The sequence below is a fragment of the Typha latifolia genome, chromosome 3 (genome assembly GCF_019914945.1).
Source record: "Typha latifolia isolate L0001 chromosome 3, TyphaL0001v2, whole genome shotgun sequence".
Classification (NCBI taxonomy): domain Eukaryota; kingdom Viridiplantae; phylum Streptophyta; class Magnoliopsida; order Poales; family Typhaceae; genus Typha; species Typha latifolia.
The window spans coordinates 4,478,485-4,501,249 of NC_133088.1; the positions used below are offsets into that span (position 1 = coordinate 4,478,485).

Sequence of the window (22,765 nt, forward strand, 5' to 3'; positions counted from 1 at the left end):
AGCAGCAATCTTTTATAAATCTCCTTTAAAAAGATCGAATGCTGGTACCTGAATTGCCGTTGAAACAGCCTATGCCTTCTTCTGGATGCCGAGGTATTAGCTGTTACAGATGGTCAACAAGGTGGTTGCCTCTAACTGTGGGGGAAGAGACGTGTCAACAGGGTTTGTTAGCTTTTTTTTGGTTAGTCTCTCTTTCTAGAGGTCGGGAACTTCTGCCATACTACATTCACCTTCACATCCCTGAAAAGAGTTCATCCAGATATCTGCATGGCTACTTTATGGCATCTGAGGTTTTGTTTAGAAGGTCTGTGCTCAGTTTCTAGTGCAGCAGAAATGCCAACTAAAGTTGCAAAGATGGTCTCTTCATTTATGCCAGCAATGGAATAAGATTAGTGCTTGCCTTGCTGCTGTAGTCTGTTCATCTAAGCACCCAGCTCGCCTTCCACTTGGTAGTTCTGCTGGTGATTGAGCGTCCATAACAATAAAATCTGTTGATATTGACAGATTGATGGATAATCTGACTGATCCCAGTGCTGCAAGCAACCATACTGTCTTTTCTTGACCTTTGGGGCTGTGAGAGGAAATATACAGTGTATTGCAAATGTTGCTGAAGGTGCCAAACACTGCAGTTTTTGAATCTGAGGTAGCCGGGCTACAGCTAAAACTGTGAAGATGTCTATCGAGCTGTGAGGTGCAAGTGTTACTTGTAAGAAAAGTAAATCAATGTAAGGTATTGCATGGTTTTGTCCAGAAGTCTATGCCTGCCATTGTTTTACTCATGGTGATAGTAGAGGACTCATACCTTCTGAATCAGTTCTTGGTTGATGCACATGGAGAAACAAGTAGAATCACTGCATAACTGCAGGTTTCCATTTCAACTTCTATGGTGAACATAGTATCTTATGCATAAATGCATTGTGTTTTACAACTACGGCTGAAAGTTTCTTCCCTACTTATATTTATTGCTTTGCCATCATGGGCCTAAAAGTTGTGCAGATTCTTTTACTACAACATTCCCTTCTGTTGTGAATTGTGATGAATAAGGAAGGTGCCCACCAAGTTGCTCCTTTATGCTTGCTTCAATTGCACTGGGAGCTTATGTTAGGATCTGGAAAAGCCAGGTATAACAAAATTAATGAGACTACTTTGCAACAATATCCTTTCTATAGTTCAGTTGTACCCTTATCTTTCCCTATGTGTTTGTTGAGTAAAATCTTTATTAAATTTTCTAGAACCTTGAGGTTTTCTTAAGTTGCTACTCTGTTCCTTCTCATATATATATATAGTTGTTTTTTTAATTCAGCAGCTTCCAGCCTTGGACTGATGTCTAGCTTTCTCTATGGAAAAAGGGAAACTGGAAGCATCGAAAGAGGTTGATCCCAGTAGGGCAGGCACGTGAACAAGTTCCATGGGTAGGTTTGAGCATGTTGACATGAGCCTTTTTCTAATTTGTCCAGGGAAATGAACAAAGAGGTAAGCAAATGCCAACCTCTCTCTCTCTAAGCTTTCATGAGAGAAAATAATTCTTAATTTCCACTGCATGAGTTTTTGGCCAAACTAGTTCTTCCAAATGTTTTCTTAAACACGTCTAATATATACTTTAAAATTTAAATACGATACTGTCGTAAGTTTTATGATGTTTTTTTTTTAACTCATCTAACTTTGTATTCAAATTTTAAGATAAATTAGACGCGTGATAAAAGTAAAATTCGAGAGAATTTACAATAATAATAAAAAAATCCCAGAATCCAATTTGGAGGACAGCAACGTTGTAAAGAGACAGGTGGGCTTTGTGTGACGCGGATGTACCACCTAACAATACTGCTTTTGGGCCACGCTAATCAATTAACTATGTCCAAAGACATCATAAACTACATATACTAAAAAAATTGTCTCGTCACGCTTAATATATTCGAACTCGATTAATTAATCTTATTTTTTATTTTAATTTTTAAAAAATAAATTTGATTATATATAAAATGGATAAAAAAATATATATTTAGTTATTGAATCGGTTCAGAGGTGGGTCCTCAAGTAGGCAAGCTTTCTCTTTTTCTTTTTCTTTTTCTTTTTTCTTTTATTTGAGATTAGTTAGCTGCATGTGTGTTAGGTGGTGCTACGCTTGTGGATACAGTAATTATATCAATCATTAAAGTATTTGGTAATGGGCATGAGGTTGCCTTAGCACATGCAAATAAGAACTTTTCCAACTAAATCTACGCAGTCCGCAGTCATAGCTATTAGTGCACGCTAATTACTTCTTCCTCTCTTGTGTCTGAGGAGGGAGTGCAAAGTTGAAACTAAAAACTTAGGGTGGTATAAGTTGCATGCTAATATTAAGAGAGTGAATTTAATAGTCTTGAATTCTACAACAAGTCATGCAAAAAAGAAATGGATTTCCTTTTCAACCCACTTGAAGGAGATGGTCGTTTGTTTGTCAATATCAAGCCAGGATTCAATGCATTGTTTGAGGAACAGGACAGCTTATTTAATATTGTTTATGTGAAATGTTAGGTTTATATGATAAAAGCTTATTTAATACTGGTTAAATTGTATGATAAAAGCTTTATTTGTCAAACAAATTACACCAATTAATTTTTATTTTATTAGATATTCTGATGTGGTGCAGGAGAGCCCTATATCCTGTTATCTAAAACTTGATATTTGCATAGATACCCTTATGACTCTGTTTTTTAAAGGCATAGATACTCTTAAAAGCTGATTAGCTGTTAGAGTCTGATTAATTTATGTGTGAAAAGTTAGGGATAGATATTAATTATAATTAGAAGAAGTAGTATAAAGATTGTTGAAAATTACTTGAAGAGTAATTTATACATGCAAATTAAAAGCATTTGAAATACACGAAAACATAATAATTATTAAGGAAATTTGTATATAACACTCCGTCTTTTAATAAAATTATAGTTTACACTATATATTTTTATTATTTACAAATTGAGCCCTATGATTTAATAAAATATGTGTAGAAAATACTCTACCGTTAAATCAATTAGTTAAACTTAACTAAATATCTAAATTAAGTTAACTAAACTAAAAAAATTATGAAAATATTCTCAACCAAGTTATACTAATGATATTTTAGTTATTTTAAAAATAAAATATTTCTGTTTAACAGAATATTCTGATGGTGTTAGTTCAAATCTAACACATGTATCTTCTGCACATATTCGCTAAATCAGATAACTCGATTTATAAATAATAAAAATATAAGGTGTAAATTATGTTATATAGGGTGGAGTTATATACAAATTTCTCTAATTATTGAACTTTTCTGTCGTATCTCAAATAGTCATGTACTCATGTGACACTGCCAGCGTATTCTAGACTGCTTGTACGGGACTTTCCAAAAATAGAAATGTGTCTAATCATAAAATTTAAATTTAATTGATAGGGATTTTTTTTGGATAGATTATTATTATTATTATATTTTTTTGATAGATTAGTTAAAAGAGCTCTTAGAGGTGGTGTAAGATTTAGAGTTTACTTTTCTATTGCCAGAATCTAGTGGTAAGATTAAACGTAAAGTGACGGTTTAAAAGGATTCCTAATTCCGAGTTGTAGACGGGAAACGAGTAGAATTCCTCTACTCCTCTTTCCCTCTTCTTGTCGGAGAACACCTCAGAAGGTAGCACACGAGAACTCCGAAAGCTTTCTTTAATATTATCTCTCTTCTTCCTTGGATCGTCCTGCGTACAGGTAGCGTAGCTTTCCATAGACCACCATATTCTAATTACTTCCGGCTCTAGATGGTTTTAACGAGATGGATTTCTGTTTTTGTTGCGACATCTAAGCTGGGTTGTTGTAATTCTCATCGTTCTCTAGAATTAAATTGGATTAATTCTGAGGGGTGATTGAGAGGTGCGAATTTTTGTTGGTTTCGGATTTCCTTCCCTAGTCCTGCTGTGGTGGTTCCTTTTATAATCGTATTCTTTGAGAATTTCTCGTTGCTAATTGGATCTGGACTTTCCGGTGATTCTTTTGGCAAATTGCACACTTTATCAATTAAAGGTGCTATTTTTGGCCTTAAATCTCGAGTTTTGTTGGTTTACTGGTTTCTTCAAGCATGGAATTTGAGTGTTTTGATGCTTCTGCGGAAAAGCTTTCTATGGTTGCTCTTGTTTTTCTTGTGCAAGATGTAGTAGAGATGTAATATTTTACACTAGTAGCTTTGGAATCTTTGCTTCCTATGTTTTCAGCCTCTAGGGTTCCCTCTTTTTGTAAATGATTCATGGAATTTCCGTAATTTTTTACTTGGATCTGTTATAAATTGCAGGAAGGTTTGGTTCTGGAAGCTCAGTTCTTGCGACACAGAGGAGTTGTTGTTCGAGAGTGTTCCTCTTTCTATTACTAGTCTCGCATAGAAAGGTTTCCCTCACAATGCTGCCTTCCAATCGTAATAGACCGCAGCCTAGGGCTGGTAGATCTTGGTCCTTTCCAGGTTTGGTTTTATGGCTACTAATCTTTTGAGCTTTCGAAATTGGACAATGCAGACGCAAACTTAATTATAAAATCAGGATAATTTTGGTTGAGAATATATTCTTGGTTGTGTTCATATTTTTGTTATGTGTAGGGGATCATAGTGCAGTTGTTAGGAACAAATGAATGATAATTTTGATTGCACTTTCTGCAAACACTTGATATTTAAGGTTGATTTTTTTTTCTTGATTGAGAAAAAAAATGAAAATTATTCTTTTAGATTATGCAATATCTTTTGGTGTACATCTTATCAATGGGCGTTTGGCAAAAAGGGATGAATAATAAACTATGCTGTTGATGTTGAGGATGAGAGCAGAGGGATTTACATTAATATGTTATCCAGTAATACTGGTTCTGATTGATCTTATTATGATTGTTCAGAAATAGACTTATCAGATCCAAAACGCAAGCCTCGTTTTCTGAATAAAGTACTTGTGGCTGCTCTTCTAACTGCCATGTGCATAGTTATCCTGACACAAAATCCCTGTTATAGCAGCGCCCCTAGCGTGGTGAGTTTTGAACTTTATCCTTTTACAGTTGGATCTGCTATTTGTTTTAATGTTATACTCTCTTCTTGGCAGATATACAATGAGAATGTTGTAAGCTTACATCAAAATCAGCTCTGTTTTTGCCCTCTGAATGATTAGTTATTTTCCAGGCCCACGAGCTGCATCAGCTTCAATATATTGAATCATATAAATCAGTCTGAACTTTTAGTTTAAGTGCTTAAAAGAGTTAAATCATTTACACTGTGATATGCCATCTAAAGGTTAATGCTATTACAATGCACGATAGAGCATTTGCCATACTATAGGTGATTTGCTAACACCATCTGTATCAGCTAACAAGTTCCTATACTTTGACAAAACTGTATCCACATGACTGGCTTTTGACTGATACATTTGATCACAAATCTAGCATAACATTAAATTAATTTCCAGGTTCAGTAGTCTTGGAGTTAATTGTAATATTCTGCTTTGCTGGACAAAGGCTGCCCTACTAAGAGCCTATGATTGTTGGATCACAAGGCTACCTTCATATACTATTTCTTAGCTCTTACTTTATATTTAAAGCAACTGATATTCCTAGAAGTTTATCATACTTAATTTGACTAAAAGTTGTTCTGACTCTCTTGATTGTTGAGTCTGATAGATTGTCTTTTTTTTCAAGTATATTATGATTGTGAAACTGGATTATCTTCTTTCTTAAAAGTCTGAAGGTTTATTAGTTAGTTGAAGTACATATGTTGCTACTCTTTTCTTTCTCATTCTGAGTTTTCTGATAGTTTTACATGTCTTGTTTCCTTTAGTTCTCCATACGTGAACCTGGGGTGACACACGTCCTAGTAACAGGAGGTGCTGGCTATATTGGTTCACATGCTGCTCTTCGACTTCTCAAAGATTCATATCGAGTTACTATAGTGGTACCTTTCCACACCATATGAGGATGTTTTCCTTTTTCTTCTTGATTTCAAGTGCTTGTAAGAAATTAAAGCTTAACTAATTGAAGTCCCCTATTAAATTCAACAGGACAATCTTTCAAGGGGAAACATTGGGGCAATCAAAGTTCTCCAGAAGCAATTCCCAGAGCCTGGGCGACTTCAATTTATATATGCTGATTTAGGAGATGCAAAATCTGTATCCTATATACCCGGTTATTTTCTTCATAATTGAATTATTGCCAGTGAAGGCGGGATTTCAATGTGATTCTTAATGCATGCTCAGGTTAACAAAATATTTGCAGCAAATGCATTTGATGCAGTTATGCACTTTGCAGCGGTCGCTTATGTGGGTGAGAGTACCCTCGAACCTCTTAGGTACTTGTATATTTTCCAAATAGCATACCCTTAACATCATAAGTTATGCAAGAGGATATGTATCATGCCTTTTGGCAATCTCAGAAACATCAAGTATTACCTTAATACATGAAGCAAGCTTCTATTTTCTGCAAACTCTGTTACTTGCATAGCTTGAAGGACATTTGGGGTTAAGTTTATATGTTAACAAGTTTTGTATGGTCAACCAAGTTATATTTCCAAACATGTACTCATTAATGCTGAGATTAGGATATGAGATCTTAGCGACAATTTTAACTTTTTCAGACTGTCTAGTTGAAGTTAGATAAGCAGTATGGGCAGCTCCTGAGAGTGTGAGCGTGTTTCTCTCTATGCTTGTATTGTGCATATTGTTGTTACTTTAGAGTCCAAAACTTGAAGATCTTACACCTTTCTTGTTGAAACTTTTCTTGTTTTCATGTTCTAGGTCTCCATGCAGACAATTTAGATTCTAACACTGTAATCACCTTTTTGCTTCTAGTAGTTGCATTATGGTCCTTTCATCTATATAAATTTCCAAACATTTGGTTTTGCTCTCTGTTTCCACACTAGTGTTTACTTCATATTGTTGTCATGTTTACATCTAACCATCAAAAAGTAAAAAAACAACTTATCTTTTTTTTATAGCTTCTGTGTTAATTCTTTCTATTCATAAATCTAGGTACTATCATAATATCACGTCAAATACTTTGGTTGTGCTAGAAGCTATGGCAGCCCACGGTGTTAAAACTCTAATTTATTCTAGCACGTGTGCAACTTATGGAGAGCCTGAGAAGATGCCAATAACTGAAGAAACTCCTCAGGTTAGCTTAGGATAATATCAAAAGAGTGGCATGTTGAAGTTTCTTTATCTTTTTTAAAAACACGGCAGCAATTCTCTAGTTTCTAATGAATTTATAATAGTGTGTTGTTGGATATTTTGTCTTTTCATAAATGTACTTATTCAACAGTCTTAGCTCTACAGATTAAGTAAAGAAGTCATGATAGCTGATAGTCAAGCATGTACTGATTTACTGGGTACAAATTGCAGGTCCCTATCAATCCATATGGGAAGGCCAAGAAAATGGCAGAGGACATCATTTTAGACTTCTCTAAGAGATCAGACATGGCTGTAATGATTCTAAGGTTTGTGACTTGTATTATAAATTGGATTGCTGTAACAAACACTTTGTTTACTTTTAATTGAAATGAACTACCTAATATTTCAATGCATTGACCTTCTATTTTTTTTTAAAAAAAAATCAGATATTTCAATGTCATTGGATCTGATCCAGAAGGAAGGTTGGGTGAATCTCCCCGACCTGAGTTACGGGAGCATGGACGTATTTCTGGTGCATGCTTCGATGCAGCTTTAGGAGTTATTCCTGGTCTGAAGGTATGCTATTCTGTAATGAAAATGCATAACTCTGTCACTTCTAATCCAATTATTATACTTGGAGAATTTGATTGATCCAGATAGTGATGTTGCACATAAAAAACAATACTACTCACAGTTAGAAATAAAGAGCATTTAAATTTGCAATAGGATTACTGATATGATATGTCTCTCACCTAGGTTAAAGGAACTGATTATGCAACAGCTGATGGAACTTGCATAAGAGACTACATTGATGTCACTGATCTTGTTGATGCTCACGTGAAAGCTCTTGAAAAGGCAGAAGCAAGAAAAGTTGGCATATATAATGTTGGTACAGGAAAAGGTTAGTTGGACAACTCTTATTCTTATTGGTCCCTACAGTTTTCTACTTATTTCTGTTGGTACTTCAGTAGTAGATCAAATTAGCTGATCCATATCATCTTATGGCTTTTGTTACTCTTTTCCGTGAAATCCTTTATATGAGACCTCCTCACATGATTCTGAAAGGAACCGAGATAAATAGATTACTTTACCAGCCTACTAGCTTACAAGTACCATTGCAGTACCTCATTTTGCATGAAACTATCAGTTAGTAGTAAAAATATGTCGGTCGTTTCATTGAAGCTTGCTGTAAATGTACTGACCTGATAAGAAGGTCGAAGTTCCTCAAATTAGATGTATTTGCAGTCTGTATGTTCCATCTGCTAATGTTATCCTTTTGTCCGTAATCAGGTCGATCAGTGAAGGAGTTTGTAAGAGCATGCAAGGAAGCAACTGGGGTGGATATTAAAGTCGACTACTTCGATCGCCGGCCAGGTGACTATGCTGAAGTTTATAGTGATCCAACCAAGATCAATCGCGAGTTGAACTGGACGGCGCAACACACAGACCTTCTAGATAGCCTTAGGATTGCTTGGAGGTGGCAGAAATCACATAGGAGCGGTTACGGTCCACCACTTGCCATGGTATTATGAGTCAGCTCTTTGTATCATCTCATTAGGCTGATATTTGTGATAAGTAATTCACTTAAATTAATTTCTTAGAGGTTAAAAAAAAACATTGATCATTTGTGGGAGGGATGGCATTGTGAAGGTTTACAGGATGAAGTGATACAATGAAGGGTTTCATATGTAATTGTGAGGTTGGTGCAGTTCATTGTAATTTTTTTACTTAAACACAGGAAGATTTTCCATATATTAGTTAGGCCCTTCGAATTGCTATAGCTTGTCATTCTACAAAACCAAAGAATCTATTTCCTTTTCTCTTATTTTTTGTTGCAGTTTTCGTGCTACATGCGTTTCTGTGTGATAGTGTGATACAAAGGTATTGAAAGTTTTGTGGTTCGGACCCTACAATATAATGCAAATTCTGAAAAAGCCAAAAGATTCAGTGATATTATAATAGTTTAAAAAAAATGAGGGGCCGTTATGTAAAATACTCAAAAGAAGTTATATACTCTTTATTGGCGTAATTAAGTTCACCTAGGTTCAAATTGCGAAATTCACTTAAATGTAGGTAGCTGTATGCAAATTTGCAAATGCGTATAGTACGAACAGATATTAGCACGCCAGGATTCAAATATTAGACGTCCAAAAAGAATCCTGATGAGAAAACCGGATGAATTCCAAACTCAAATCTATAGGCGACAAGGCAACCCAAGTTTTCCAACAAAATCTAAAGCTGACCCGGCTCGCTAAATCCGGCCAGATCGAAGAAGCCATCAAAAGTTTCAATGGCATGAGCAGTCGCAACACGGTCACCTACAATTCCATGATCTCGGCATATGCCAAGAACGGAAGAATTCTCGAAGCGAGGCGTCTTTTTGATACCATGCCTTTCAAGAACTTGGTTTCCTGGAACACCATGATAGCCGGATACTCCCACAACGATTGTGTTGCCGAAGCCTGTAAGTTGTTTGAGCAAATGCCCAAGAGAGACATCTTTTCATACACTCTAATGATTACTTGCTACACCCGTAATAGGGAATTGGAGAAGGCGAGGTACCTATTTGATAGAATGCCTGGAGAAAAAGGCTCAGTTTGCTACAACGCGATGATCTCGGGATATGCAAAGAATAGAAGGTTCCAAGATGCCATCAACCTGTTAAACGTGATGCCTTATCCAGATTTCGTTTCGTGGAATGCAGTGCTTGCTGGATATACCCAGAACGAAGAAATGGGACTGGCTTTAAAGTTCTTTAATGAGATGCCGAGGAAAGATGTGGTATCATGGAACTTAATGGTTGATGGGTATGTTTTGGTTGGAGATTTGGAGTCTGCATTGGAATTTTTTAGGAGAATTCAATGTCCTAATGTTGTCTCATGGGTGACTATGCTCAATGGGTACTGCAAGGCTAGCCGGATTATTGAGGCTACAGAGCTATTTGATCAGATGCCAGAGAGGAATGTGGTGGCATGGAATGCGATGATTGCAGGGTATGTGCAGAATTTGCAAGTAGAAGAGGCTTATAAGTTGTTCTTGGCAATGCCAGAGAAAAACTCAATCTCTTGGACGACGATGATAAATGGGTATGTTCGCATAGGAAAGCTTGATGAAGCAAAGAAGTTACTTTATGAGATGCCTTTCTGCAGTGTTGCCGCACAAACTGCAATGATGAATGGGTATGTTCAGAGCATGAAGATGGATGATGCTCATCAAATATTCGAGCAAATCAGAGCACGGCGAGATGTTGTGTGCTGGAATACGATGATCGCAGGTTATGCACAATGTGGAAGAATGGATGAAGCTATGAAGTTGTTTCACCAAATGCCAAGGAAGGATGTGGTTTCCTGGAATATTATGATGGCAGGTTATGCTCAGAATGGAAAAATGCACGAGGCCTTGCATATTTTCAAACAAATGACTGAGAAGAATACAGTATCTTGGAATTCCATCATTTCCGGTTTCACGCAGAACGGCTTTTATGCTGAAGCACTTGAGTATTTCATGCTCATGAGGAAAGAGGGAAAGAGGCCTGATTGGTCTACATTTGCATGTGGCCTCAGTGCTTGTGCAAACCTTGCTGCTCTGCAGGTTGGGAAACAACTCCACAATCTCCTTCTCAAAACTGCACACATTGGTGATTTCTTCGCTGGTAATGCGTTGATCACTACATACGCTAGGTGTGGGAGGATCTTGCAAGCAAGACAAATCTTCGACGAAATGACTACTGTGGATCTCATCTCATGGAATGCTTTGATTGCTGGATATGCATCGAATGGTTATGGAAGAGAGGCGATTTCGCTCTTTCAAGAGATGGGAATTTATGGGATTGCTCCCGATGAGGTCACCTTTGTGGGTGTTCTATCAGCTTGCAATCACGCAGGTTTGATTGATGAAGGACTACACTTGTTTAAGTCCATGAATAAAGACTACTCTATCAAACCTGTAGCTGAGCACTATGCCTGCATCGTCGATTTGCTCAGCAGAGCAGGGAGGTTGGTTGAAGCATTTGAGCTAGTGCAGGGTATGCCAATCAAAGCAAATGCAGGAATATGGGGTGCTTTACTTGGAGCTTGCCGTATACATAAGAATCAAGAGCTTGCTAAGTTTGCTGCTGAGAAGCTATTTGAACTGGAACCTCACAAGACCTCAAATTATGTGCTGCTGTCAAACATTAATGCTGAAGCAGGCAGATGGGATGAAGTTGAGAGGATGAGGGTTTTAATAAAAGAGAGAGGAGTGCTTAAGCAAGCTGGACGCAGTTGGATAGAGATAAAGAATAAGATTTGTGCATTCTCTTCTGATGATTCAGCACAGCCAAGAACAGAAGAAGTCTGCAGAATTTTGGAGCAGCTGACTGCAATGATGAGAAACATAGGGCTCATGTCCGAATCTACTCTACTTGATTGTGGATAAGTATCCAAACCCTGTTACAGTTGGATCTTTATATAATTACTACTGAAAACTTCTCAACTATCACAATTGCCATTCTTCAACATATCATAATTGCCCTTAGTCACGATTAATATTGAACTTAGATTATAAAAAGATCATTTGGTCTGGTATAAATCTTTTAAAATGGTTTAAAATTATCTAATATTTATCCGATACCATAATTAAAGAAAAAAGGAAAAATAATGTGCAAGAAAAAAAAATTTAACTGACAAATATTTCACACTCTAAAATTTAAGAAAGAAAGATATTTGTGTCATTAAAAATTAGTTCTAATTGTGCTTATGAAACACTCAGATTCAGTGGGATTTGCAATATTTAGAAAATAGAGTGGTAATTATATTATATTTAAAAAATTTCAATTGCAATTATATTAAAGAGAAAACCTAAAAGAAGAAAAGAGCAAGGGAGAGGAAAGAAAAGAAGAGAAAAAGAGAGAATTTTTTTTTTCTCCTCCTATTTCTTTCTTTCACTTTACTTTTGGAGTTACTTTTTCTCTCCCTTTAATAACTTGAATTGTTTATACTAATCTTTGGACCTATAATGAACATTACTCGATTTTAAATATTGGCCATTAATATAAAGTAAAATTAGTAAAGAGTAAGTAGCACGTGTATGTGACTCTGCTATTAAGTGTGTCCTCGATCTAAATAAATGCATGCATTATTGAAGTACTCTTCTTATATTTCACTTGAACACGAATAATTAACATTTAATCCTCAATTTCTATGCTTAGTTATGGTTCTTACTATGCAGATATTTGTCGAAAGAGATCCCTTTTCTCGCCTCGCTTGGTCCTCTCACATGCTATGCTACATCTTGCTTTTTTTAATTATTATTCGGTATGTTGTATGGAATATTTATAATTCAACTCGGGTATTTCGATTAAGATAAAAATAAAATGGAAATCAAAATTGAAAGTTAACCGGGTATACTTGAGACATTAAAAGCAAAATGAAGGTGTTCAATGGTAAATATATATATGCTAGGCAATAGAAAGAAAGGCTTGATCCGGACGAAATGGCATTACATAAATAAACTCCATAGCATCATGAAGCCTTCCTGAATGACCATACGAGGCTATCCCAATACAAAAAGTTTGTACATAATTACCAAAAGTACCGTTTTTTGCTGCTGCTGATAGTTAAAACATGAGCACGAGTGGTTGTGAACATGTCAACGTACACTTGAAACCTGAAGATAATGTATCTGCTGCCATTTCGTGTAATCATGCACGCTATATGTTATCCACATTCAATTATCTCTTTAAATAAGAAATATAATTGTCTCTTTGAAACAAGAATAGTTCATAAATGCATTTATCCTGCAGAAGAAGTGCTACTGATCTACAGTATCATCGTCTCTTTTAAAAGAAGAGGAGTTAGTTACCAATGTATGCTGCTAAAGAATTGCTATGAATCTACAATGGCATCATAGATAAGGCTGTGACATGATACCATTCTTTAGATAATGAAATGACTTCCTTCCGGAGGTGATCTGTGAACTGTGATGATCCATCAGACCATCACATCTTATGCTCTGGATTACCCTTCCATTGTGCCAATAAGTGGAGTTTAGATATACCATATACAGATACATATGCTAATCTTTCTGATGCCACATTTTACTCCTTTGCTAAATTTCTCCTCCTTGTAAGCTTTCAAGTCTATCCACCAAAATTTCCTGGGCTTCAACCCAACTCCTAGCAGGGTCTTTTTGCACTCCTTGAGCTCTCATCATGATGCGTATATAGGCCTTTCTATCCCACCTACTGATCGAGGCATGCATACTAGATAAGGTAATGTAAGGAGAAGGGTCCTCTGGTCTTATCTGCAATACTTTCTTTGCTGCAAATCTTCCAAGCTTTAAATTTCCGTGGATCTTGCATGATGAAAGCAAGGCCTCCCAGACTAGCTGATCTGGATGACATGGCATTGCATCAATAAACTCCATAGCATCATGAAGCCTGCCAGAACGACCAAATAGATCGACCATACAAGCATAGTGTTCCATCTTTGGCTCCAACTCATAATTGGTAATCATTTGCCTAAAGTACTCACAACCCTCTGCAACAAGACCCATTCGACTACAAGAAGCTAGAAGTCCAATGAAAGTGTAGTCATCAGGTTGGATGCTTTCTTTCTGCATCAAGTCAAAGAGTTCTAAAGCCTTTCTCTCATGACCATGCTGTGAAAACCCTGTGATCAAGGCATTCCAGGATATAATACTTTTGTTGCCCATCGAGTTGAAAACTTTCAATGCAGTTTCTACACTTCCACACTTTGCATACATTGTTATAAGAGAATTTTCCACAGATATATCAGTACTGACCCCCAATTTTACAATCCTTCCATGAATTTGCTGGCCCACAGGAAGGTTTGCAGTAGTAGAACAAGCCCTGAGTGCTCCGGTGAGACTAAATATGGGTGATCTTTGCCCTTCGCAAAGCATTTTCCTGAACAACATCAGTGCTTCTTCGCCATAACCATTCTGGCCATAACTAGTCAATAAAGCTGTCCAGGAGATGATATCCTTGTCTCTCATTAGCTGAAATATTGCTTCTGCACTTCTGATTTCACCACATCTTCCATAAAGTGTAATAATTGAATTTGCCGTCGACACATCTGACAAGAAACTATTCCTTACAGCATAGCAATGGATCTCCTTTCCCATTGCTAATTGTCCCGGAGATGAGCATGCTCCAATTACACTAGTTATGACTGATGGGTCAAGTACCAGCTTCTCCTCAATCATATTTCGAAACACATCAAGTGCCTTTTCATTATATCCGTTATGCATGTAAGCTACCAGCAGTGAAGTCCAAGATACCATATCATGCTGCATCCTGACAGAGAGCCTAACTACTTCATCCACTCCCCCACACTTCCCGTACATTGCAATTAGAGCACTCCCCAGGAGATGATCTACTTCAACTCCTAGCTTCATCATGCATCCATGGACCTGCTTACCTTGTCTGAGCTTCTTTGGCTCATCAAAAATCCTAAGAAGACTAGAAAATGTCATGCCGACCGGCCAAATCTTTGTGCCTATCATGCTCTTGAAGAGATTAAATGCAACATCCCAGAACTGATGCCGGTCGCTATTGGCCAAACAAGTGAGCATACTAGTCCAACTCACCACATCCTTGTCAGGAGTCTGGTCGAAGACCTTCCATGACCTTTCAACCTCCCCGCACTTGGCATACATGTCGATTAACGTCCCCGCTAAAAAGGAATCTGATTCAACGCCAAATTTAATGGCATTGCAATGGAACTGAATCCCAGTACTTAAATCCTTGCTCCGAGCACATCCGGTGATAACACTCCCGAACGTAAATGTATTCGGAACAAGACCATCTTCATCTCCAGACGCGTGAGATCTCTCACGTAGCATTTGCCCAAGCAAAAATACGGCGTCTTTAAGCTTTCCCATACGGGTACAACCGGAAATCATCATTGACCATGTAACCACATTCCGCAGTGGCGTTACGTCGAACACTTTGCGGGCATCGACGAGCATCGATCGCAAGACATAGGAATGGAGAAGGTGGTTGCAGAGGAAGGTGGAGGCCAAGCAACCAAGCTTGAGAGAGAGGCCATGGACGGCTCTTGGGTCGATGACCCGGCGTTTGAGATAGGAACAGAGCTGGTCGGGTAGATTTGGTGGGGATGTGGGTTCCATTGGGTTAATTGGTGTATACAAGAGATGGTAATGCTTCTTCCCATGGCTCCTGAGAGGTTAGAGTAGGTGGAATTGGTGAGGAAAGAGGAAGGGTAAGCAATGGCAGCACAAGTAGAAGAGCATGATAGATTAATGTAATTTTTTTCCAAGGTAGAAGAATCAACCAAGCATTTTCCCAACTCTAATTTTCAGCAAGCAAACGTAACGGTGGTGTGACCTGTTTTCCCTTCATTGGAGTCATCGAATTCTATTTAATTTCCCATCCCACCCCCTTCAGGAATTCCAATCTAGTCACGTGCCGTTACTAAGCTCAAAGAACGAATCGTCCAATTTCGATCGGACGAACGAGAAATATTTTAACAAAATGCTTCTTGTTCGGTCGTCAAGACCACCCCGTAATTTTATGAAATTGGCAGGGCAGATTTGTCCTAGTAATCTCACGACAGCCATGGGGAACTTGTTATTTGATCTTCTCTTGCAATTGCCACCAAAATTATAGGGCGTACGTAGGTTTCAATTCCTAATCTTGAAGAAGATGTTTGGGAAATCGCTCTCGAATCCCCTGTTCTCGCCAATTCCGATCTCTTCTCCGAAACACAGGTCGCGAACTCCCCTCAATTTAGGCCTAGTGGTTCGATCCCATGCCGTGGATTCTTCCAAGAAGGTGGAATCGAGCCCGAATCCGACGCCGGAGAAGCTGTTCGGATCAGCCGATGCCTCCTCGGGTCCGTACCCTGGAGGGATGGGGCCGCACACGGGTCGCGATCCAAACGTGAAGAAACCCGAATGGCTGCGGCAGAGAGCTCCTCAAGGGGAAAAGTTTGATAGGCTGAAGGAATCACTCTCGGATTTGAAGCTTAATACGGTTTGCATGGAAGCACAATGCCCTAACATCGGAGAGGTGAAAGTTCTTTTCTTTTTTGTGGATATTTTTGCTGAAATATTATTATTTTTTCCTCTTCTAAAGACTGGTATATAATCTTTTTCCCCCTCTTCTGAAGACTGCTTTATTAGTTGCCATCTTTATGACGGTGTGATCCTTAGGATTTTCTTGATACACCTCAACTTCACTTATTGTAGGTCGAATGTTTAAGGAAATCCTTTTATTTGTATCTTTTCTTAAGTCATATGTTTCTGTTATTATGATTATATAAATTTTTTGGCTAATGCTTAGTTAAGATGGATTTGTGATTGTAAATTGAGAATATTTAATCGTTCGAAGTTTTGGTTGGTAAAGGTCAAAACAAGAATTCTTGACAGTTTTGGTCTTAACCACTGAGTTTCAGCTTTAGTTTTTATTTAAGTCTCAGCCATTACTGTTCTGTCTCGGGTGAAACTTCAAACCATAAATATATTGATTACGTAGGTTTTGTGATTGCAGTGTTGGAATGGAGGTGGAGGGGCAGGTGGAGAAGGAGATGGTATTGCAACTGCAACTATCATGCTTCTAGGAGATACATGTACCCGTGGATGTAGGTTTTGTGCTGTGAAAACCAGCAGAAATCCAGCACCTCCAGATCTTATGGAGCCTGAGAATACGGCTAAGGCGATTGTTAGTTGGGGGTAGGTTTTTGACTTTTCCACTTCATACAGTGCTTGGAAGCAACAAAATGTTGTGCATGTTCGAGTGCTATAGCCATTTTTTTGTGTGTAGTTTGTAGAGTTTGTAGTACTTTAAAAAAGTTATCCAGTTGAAATTTCATATTAACTCCTAATGCTTAATTATCACTGCTGTTTATATCACAAATCTGACCCGACCATTGACTCATTTTGGATGTGTGGTAATGGTTCAATGGTTCAATATTATTCAACTTCAGGTGTACCCACTGCCTCAAATTTCCGTAATCATATCTATCATCAAGTACAGAGAAGTATGCCTAACTTTTTGCATTACACCTTGAGGATCATGTACATTCTTTGTAGTACCATAAATTCTATTACACATGCTTTTTAGTGGCTCTGATATCCTGCACGTGTTTTAGTCTGGCATTTAGCAGACGCAGATTTTACAGGTGTCCAGCCAAGTCTCTGAGGCTGTAAAACATTGCGTTAACTTAAAATTGTTCAAGTTTGGGCTTTAATATTGTGTGCTGGATCTTATGTCTAATCTACTATTTTGTCTGCAGCGTGGACTATATTGTATTGACTAGTGTTGATCGAGATGATCTTCCTGATGGTGGAAGTGGCCACTTTGCTCAGACAGTCAAAACTATGAAGGTTCATACACTTCACTTTGACAACTCTGAGTTATGAACAAGATGGAAGTCTTAGATGCATAATTTTGTTATTGTTTATATAAAGTGCATCTTATGATAAGTAGTTAATAAGTTGATAAAAGGATTGGCAGTTACTTCTATGCAGTTCATTATGCTGAACCTTTTTTTTTGGGCGGTGCAGAGGCTCAAACCTGAGATTTTAGTTGAGTGTCTAACTTCTGATTTTCGAGGTGATCTAGAGGCAGTATCAACTTTGATTGATTCTGGGTTAGATGTCTTTGCACACAACATTGAAACCGTGAAGCGCCTACAGAGGATTGTTAGAGATCCTCGTGCAGGGTAAGGGGCTTTGAAATATTCTTCTGATTAAATAAATTCTTCTGCCATGTTATCAAGTATAGCAGTTGAATGTGCCTTGTTATGAATTAGCACCTATTCTTTGATGTAATTTTCTTATTTCTATCTACTCATGTAAAAGTTTAAACAAGGGCATTTAGTTGGTCAATTTATTCAATTATCCTTCTCAGATGACTGGCAATGTAGGCTTTTTAGTTTCGTAAGTTTCCCCTTATTCTCCATTGAATTAGCCTTTCATATGTCCCAAACAAAAGACAAAACCAGATAAGGCTGTATAATCTTTATATCCTGAAATTAATTTTTTTTTTCATGAAAATAGTTCTTTGCTTCACTCACTTCCTGCTGTTAATTCCAGGCCTAGGCCATACAAAATAAAAATGTAAGAATAGTCAGTGTATCTTCTTAGAAAATGAAGTTTGTGCACTTGGATTTCTACGGACATGTTCTTCTCATGCTCAAAGATATTTAAGTCCCAAAATCACATTTAGGTTAGACTTGCTTTTGTTACCATGGTGGAAATTATGTTTATCAATTCTCATTTCCTATTCTTCTGGAGATATGAAAATTATCTAGCATAATAGTTGTGGGTTATGCCACTATTGTCATGAGAAGATAGTATTTGTATTAATATTACCCCCCTCTCAAATTGTGATATCTTTTCTCTATCCTCCTCCAGCCCCACAAATTCTTGCTGTAACTTGTTTCCTGTCTTTTACTGTTTCAGTTGATTTTAATTGGCTTTCAATTGATTTTTAATTGGTGCTCATTGTGTCTCTGTTTTTACTCCTTAGCTCATGCATTCCCCCTTTAATCCAATGCAATTAAATGGAGTCCACATATTAAATTTATAATTTATTTCTTAAATAGCCCATTATTATCATAATCTAAACCTATCTAAATTTGAAGATAATCTAAACCTATCATATTTATCATCAAGTACAGAGAAGTATGTCTAAAGTATAACAATACATGTAAACTAAAATAAAAGATCAGGAGATTAGCCTAGCTATTTGCATTACACCTTGAGGATCATGTACGCTTATAATCCTAATCAATACTTAACTTGGTAAATACATTTTATTATACTTATCATTTTAGTGGCTCCAATATCTTGTGCATTCTTCTGATTAAGTTAATTCTTCTGCCAAGTTATCTACTATGGCATATGAAAGTGTCTTGTTATGAACTAGCACCTATTCTTTGATGTCATTTTCTTATTTTGATCTTACCCATGTGAAAGTTTAAACAAAGGCTTTCAGTTAATCGATTTGTCCAATTATCCTTCTCATAGATGACTGACAACTTAGGCTCTTTAGTTTCTTAAGTTTCATCTTATTCTCCATTGAATTAGCCTTTCACATGTCCCAAAGGAAAGGAAGGCTGTATAATCTTTATATCCCAAAACTAAGTTTTTTTTTTCTTGAAAGTATTTCACTGCTGGTGATTTCATGCCTCAGCCATGCAAAAGGAGAAGAATAGCCAGTTTATCTTCTTAAAATATGAAGTTGTGCTCTTAGATTTCTACTGATACATTCTTCTCATGCTCAAAGATATTTAAGACCCCAAAATTAAGTTCACATTTAGGTTAGACTTGCTTACATTTTCAATGGTGGAAATTATGTTTATCGATTCTCAATTCCTCTTCATCAGCAGATATGAGAATTGAATATCTAGCATAACAGTTGCAGGTTATGCCACCATTGTAATAAGAAGGTGGTATCTGTATTGGCCCTTTAAATTGTGAAATTCAGTAATGCTTGGTATGGAATACTATTTGGATTACCATTTGCAAGGTGGCACCTTCCATCATATTGGTAGAATTAGTTCAGTATGAACTCGGTTTTTTTTTTTTTGGGGTGTTGGGGGGTAGGATGTACCATCACCAATTCTCATTTCCTTATGCTCAACTTTCCATGGTATTGGCAAATTAATAGTACTGCAGTTGTTTTGTCATAATGTCATAATTAGTGTTGGATAAATGAATCACCTTGCTGGAATCTTCTCTATTGCTTATATTAGTATGATCGGTGTGGAATACTCTTTGAACATTGTTGCATTAACTATATATTGCAGGTTCCTATAACTTGCTGCAGAAATATTTCTTTTCAATTTTGAATAAACATACTTTGATTCAACATCTGTAGCATGTTTGACATTATTCTCTTACTTTTCTACTAATTGCATCTGGGATTTAAACTGCTCTTTCGGTAGGTATGAGCAAAGCTTATCTGTTCTAAAGCATGCAAAATTTTGCAAAGAAGGGATGGTTACTAAATCTTCTATCATGCTTGGTCTTGGAGAAAAAGACGAGGAGGTGAAGGAAGCTATGGCTGATTTAAGGGCCATTGGGGTTGATATCCTGACTTTAGGGCAGTATTTACAGGTTAGATTACATACTCGTTAAATTGTATAACAAGTGTAATTTATACTTTCATTAGTTGTATTAAACAGTGGCTATGTTTGGGTACTCTGGCAGCCGACACCGTTGCACCTCACAGTAAAGGAGTATGTGACTCCTGAGAAGTTTGCCTTCTGGAAGGAATATGGAGAATCTGTTGGTTTTCGCTATGTTGCTAGTGGACCACTGGTAAATGTTCTTTACTTTCATTTGTAAGTAGCTTTGGTTGTAAATTTCAGCAAACCTTTTATCTTTGCTTATAGTACTGTGTTTATGTAATTGAGAAGATAATGCCTCCATTAATCACTAGATATATCAATCATGATTACAAGATTCAGTAGAAATTTGTTGGAGTTCGATCATCACAGATAGCCCGTAATCCAGAAACTTTCTTTTTTAATTTGTCCATTTCAGAAGTAGAAATTGAAAGTAAGCATTATAAGACAGGAAGTTCACAGGAACATGTGGAAAAGCAAGTATTGCTCCTTTGGGACCTTCAGGCTACATATTTCAATTTAAATGTTGTTCTGTCAGCATCTATATATTTTGGGATGATTATACTAAGAGCCATTGAATTATTACCTACTTCCACATGCAAGTATGCAGCCCCTTGTTTTTCTAAGGGTGGCTTTAAGGCTAGTAAGCTTTTGGTATACATTGACTCCCTAAATTTTAAAAAATCTCTCACTTTCGTGACAGTGTTAATCGAAAACATCATATGACCATTTTACATTCAACTTTGTTCTTCTTTTTTTCCTCTAAAAGACCTAAATTTGATCATGTGACACTCGTATGTTATTTTTTTAACAAAAAAATTTAACGGATAACTAACAGAATAAGTATTTCGGAGGTTTTCCAAAGTTAAGATTTTAGTGGGTCAATGTGTCACAAAAATCAAATGAGGGGACCTATATGGAAATGGCAACAGTTTAGAAGGTTTAGACGTAATTATTATACTTTTCTATCCTGCTGAGGGAAGACTTTTTTTTTTATTGCAGGACATGGTGTTTGTATGATTTCCATTCTTCTTAACTGTTAATGTGTTGTTGCAACCTTTGTAGGATAGACAGCTTTAATCTGTTCTTGTAAGTTACTTGAATATGAAGGAACCTACTTCCTAATTCCTATTCTCGCGGTCTGTGCAGGTTCGATCGTCCTACAGAGCAGGGGAGCTGTTTGTTCAAAATTTGGTGAGAGGTAATACAACTAAGCATGAATCCAATGGATCATGATCCATGTGAAGGCTCCAGGATTTTAGCTACTTTGCCTTCACATCTGCGTTCTCATCCTCAACATTGATGTGGTAAACCGGTTAGCTTAGGAATAATACTATAAACCAAAGCTCTCTTCGGCATACAGGATCATAAACTAAGAGAAGTTTGGAAGCCAACATTTACATCTACTCATGGAGATCATATGTTGATAAATTAACAGCAAGGGATTTCATGTTTGTTACATATGAAATGTATTCGAAGTACAGTGCAATGATTTTGTAGAGCTTATTTCCAACTTGAGTGAATTAGAGGAGATTGGGATTCTTATGCTTTCCATTCTTATGTTCGTGTCAATTCTTTGCACTTAATGTGCTTCGAGAATTTTGGAGGAATACTAGATTCATGTTGCTGAGTATTTAGATCTCAAACCCGTCTTAAACTAGATTCATGTTGGCGGAGTGTAGACTTGAAAAGAAAATTACCTTGGGATGTGGTCTGTTATATACTGGATGCTGCATTTTTAACATCTATATTATAGAATTTGTTATGCTTTTATGAAGATAGGTATTTAACGTGAGAATAAATTTATTGCATCCGATAAATTGGGATTATACTTTAACTCATACAAATCTACTGACCCAGTTTAATTGTGACACTATTATCAAGTTCTTACTTTTCTTTAGGGTTAACCATATCTCAACTATCTCTTGTATCACTTTTCACGCCCCCCAAAAAAAAAAAAATAGTAGACACATTACACTTTTGAATTATCTAATTATATCACTAATTTTCTTCATTAAAAATTTTGTTAGAAATTTGTGTTAATTAATTAGATAGACAAAATACTCTTATTTTTGTTTTCCCCTTTTTATTATGAGTAAATTTTGAAGTAATTAGAGAAGATGATTTAGAATTTAATATTTAGAGAAGTTGTTATAAAGAAGGAAGAAGATGAAAGAATATAAAAGGAAAAGAAGGGGTGATAGTGAAAATTTTAATAAAATATTGACGGAGGAAGTTTCAGTGATATAATTAGATAATTTAGGAGCGTGGGTCTTTATCTACTTTTAATCTTAAGAGGAAGAAAAGTGATTATGATAGTTAAGAGTGTCAAAATATAATTAACTCTTTTATTTATTATAATTAATTTATTGGTCGTGTATAGATAGTTGTTATATTCTCAAATGAAAATAAAAAGGCTGAAAAAAAGTTAAAAATAAATAAAAATTTCCGACCTGCCGGATTCGAACCAGCGACCTAAGGATTTATCTGCAACACTACAGTCCTCCGCTCTACCAACTGAGCTAAGGTCGGTAT

The 22,765-nt window shown here is 36.7% G+C and overlaps 4 protein-coding genes and 1 non-coding gene across 8 annotated transcripts; 3 read left to right on the forward strand and 2 right to left on the reverse strand.

Annotated features, from left to right (window-relative positions):
* The first annotated feature begins 3,487 nt into the window (after window positions 1–3,487).
* Window positions 3,488–8,955, forward strand: LOC140783865 (probable UDP-arabinose 4-epimerase 1). Of its 3 annotated transcripts, none has more exons than XM_073130954.1 (11): window positions 3,488–3,646; window positions 4,295–4,459; window positions 4,879–5,006; window positions 5,807–5,920; window positions 6,027–6,134; window positions 6,222–6,313; window positions 6,993–7,134; window positions 7,362–7,456; window positions 7,577–7,706; window positions 7,887–8,031; window positions 8,421–8,955. In XM_073130954.1, exons 2-11 carry the CDS (start codon window positions 4,399–4,401, stop codon window positions 8,660–8,662), a joined length of 1,257 nt encoding a protein of 418 aa, XP_072987055.1. In that variant the 5' UTR covers window positions 3,488–3,646; window positions 4,295–4,398; the 3' UTR covers window positions 8,663–8,955. The 3 variants fall into 3 exon arrangements, with proteins under 3 accessions (XP_072987055.1, XP_072987054.1, XP_072987057.1); XM_073130953.1 differs by having other exon boundaries at window positions 3,497–3,717; XM_073130956.1 differs by lacking the exons at window positions 3,488–3,646; window positions 4,295–4,459; window positions 4,879–5,006; window positions 5,807–5,920; window positions 6,027–6,134 and having other exon boundaries at window positions 6,241–6,288.
* A 285-nt stretch (window positions 8,956–9,240) lies between these two features.
* On the forward strand, window positions 9,241–11,606 carry LOC140783444 (uncharacterized). 2 transcript variants are annotated; one of them, XM_073130336.1, is made up of 2 exons: window positions 9,454–9,594; window positions 9,671–11,606. In XM_073130336.1, exon 2 carries the CDS (start codon window positions 9,705–9,707, stop codon window positions 11,544–11,546), a length of 1,842 nt encoding a protein of 613 aa, XP_072986437.1. In that variant the 5' UTR covers window positions 9,454–9,594; window positions 9,671–9,704; the 3' UTR covers window positions 11,547–11,606. The 2 variants fall into 2 exon arrangements, with proteins under 2 accessions (XP_072986436.1, XP_072986437.1); XM_073130335.1 differs by having other exon boundaries at window positions 9,241–11,606.
* Window positions 11,607–12,826: 1,220 nt separating this feature from the next.
* On the reverse strand, window positions 12,827–15,490 carry LOC140783440 (pentatricopeptide repeat-containing protein At4g13650-like). The gene has a single exon (XM_073130330.1). It carries the CDS (start codon window positions 15,261–15,263, stop codon window positions 13,218–13,220), a length of 2,046 nt encoding a protein of 681 aa, XP_072986431.1. The 5' UTR covers window positions 15,264–15,490; the 3' UTR covers window positions 12,827–13,217.
* A 163-nt stretch (window positions 15,491–15,653) lies between these two features.
* Window positions 15,654–21,784, forward strand: LOC140784268 (lipoyl synthase 1, chloroplastic). The gene is made up of 7 exons (XM_073131563.1): window positions 15,654–16,164; window positions 16,645–16,826; window positions 17,390–17,480; window positions 17,661–17,818; window positions 20,048–20,219; window positions 20,313–20,423; window positions 21,380–21,784. The coding sequence occupies exons 1-7, from the start codon at window positions 15,799–15,801 to the stop codon at window positions 21,464–21,466; spliced, it is 1,167 nt and encodes a 388-aa protein (XP_072987664.1). The 5' UTR covers window positions 15,654–15,798; the 3' UTR covers window positions 21,467–21,784.
* An 893-nt stretch (window positions 21,785–22,677) lies between these two features.
* On the reverse strand, window positions 22,678–22,762 carry TRNAY-GUA (transfer RNA tyrosine (anticodon GUA)). Its single transcript is given in 2 exon segments — window positions 22,678–22,713; window positions 22,726–22,762. It is a non-coding gene; the product is annotated as a tRNA-Tyr (tRNA).
* Window positions 22,763–22,765: the final 3 nt, after the last annotated feature.

Excerpts from the sequence above, each read along its gene's own strand:
- LOC140783440 (XM_073130330.1), bottom strand. The coding sequence starts at position 15,263 with ATGGAACCCACATCCCCACCAAATCTACCCGACCAGCTCTGTTCCTAT.
- LOC140783865 (XM_073130954.1), top strand. The coding sequence starts at position 4,399 with ATGCTGCCTTCCAATCGTAATAGACCGCAGCCTAGGGCTGGTAGATCT. Across the intron at positions 4,460-4,878 it reads TAGATCTTGGTCCTTTCCAG|AAATAGACTTATCAGATCCA; the intron begins GTTTGGTTTTAT and ends ATGATTGTTCAG. Across the intron at positions 7,457-7,576 it reads ATGGCTGTAATGATTCTAAG|ATATTTCAATGTCATTGGAT; the intron begins GTTTGTGACTTG and ends AAAAAAAATCAG.
- LOC140783444 (XM_073130335.1), top strand. The coding sequence starts at position 9,306 with ATGAATTCCAAACTCAAATCTATAGGCGACAAGGCAACCCAAGTTTTC.
- LOC140784268 (XM_073131563.1), top strand. The coding sequence starts at position 15,799 with ATGTTTGGGAAATCGCTCTCGAATCCCCTGTTCTCGCCAATTCCGATC. Across the intron at positions 17,819-20,047 it reads GTTAGAGATCCTCGTGCAGG|GTATGAGCAAAGCTTATCTG; the intron begins GTAAGGGGCTTT and ends CTCTTTCGGTAG. Across the intron at positions 20,220-20,312 it reads CTTTAGGGCAGTATTTACAG|CCGACACCGTTGCACCTCAC; the intron begins GTTAGATTACAT and ends GTACTCTGGCAG.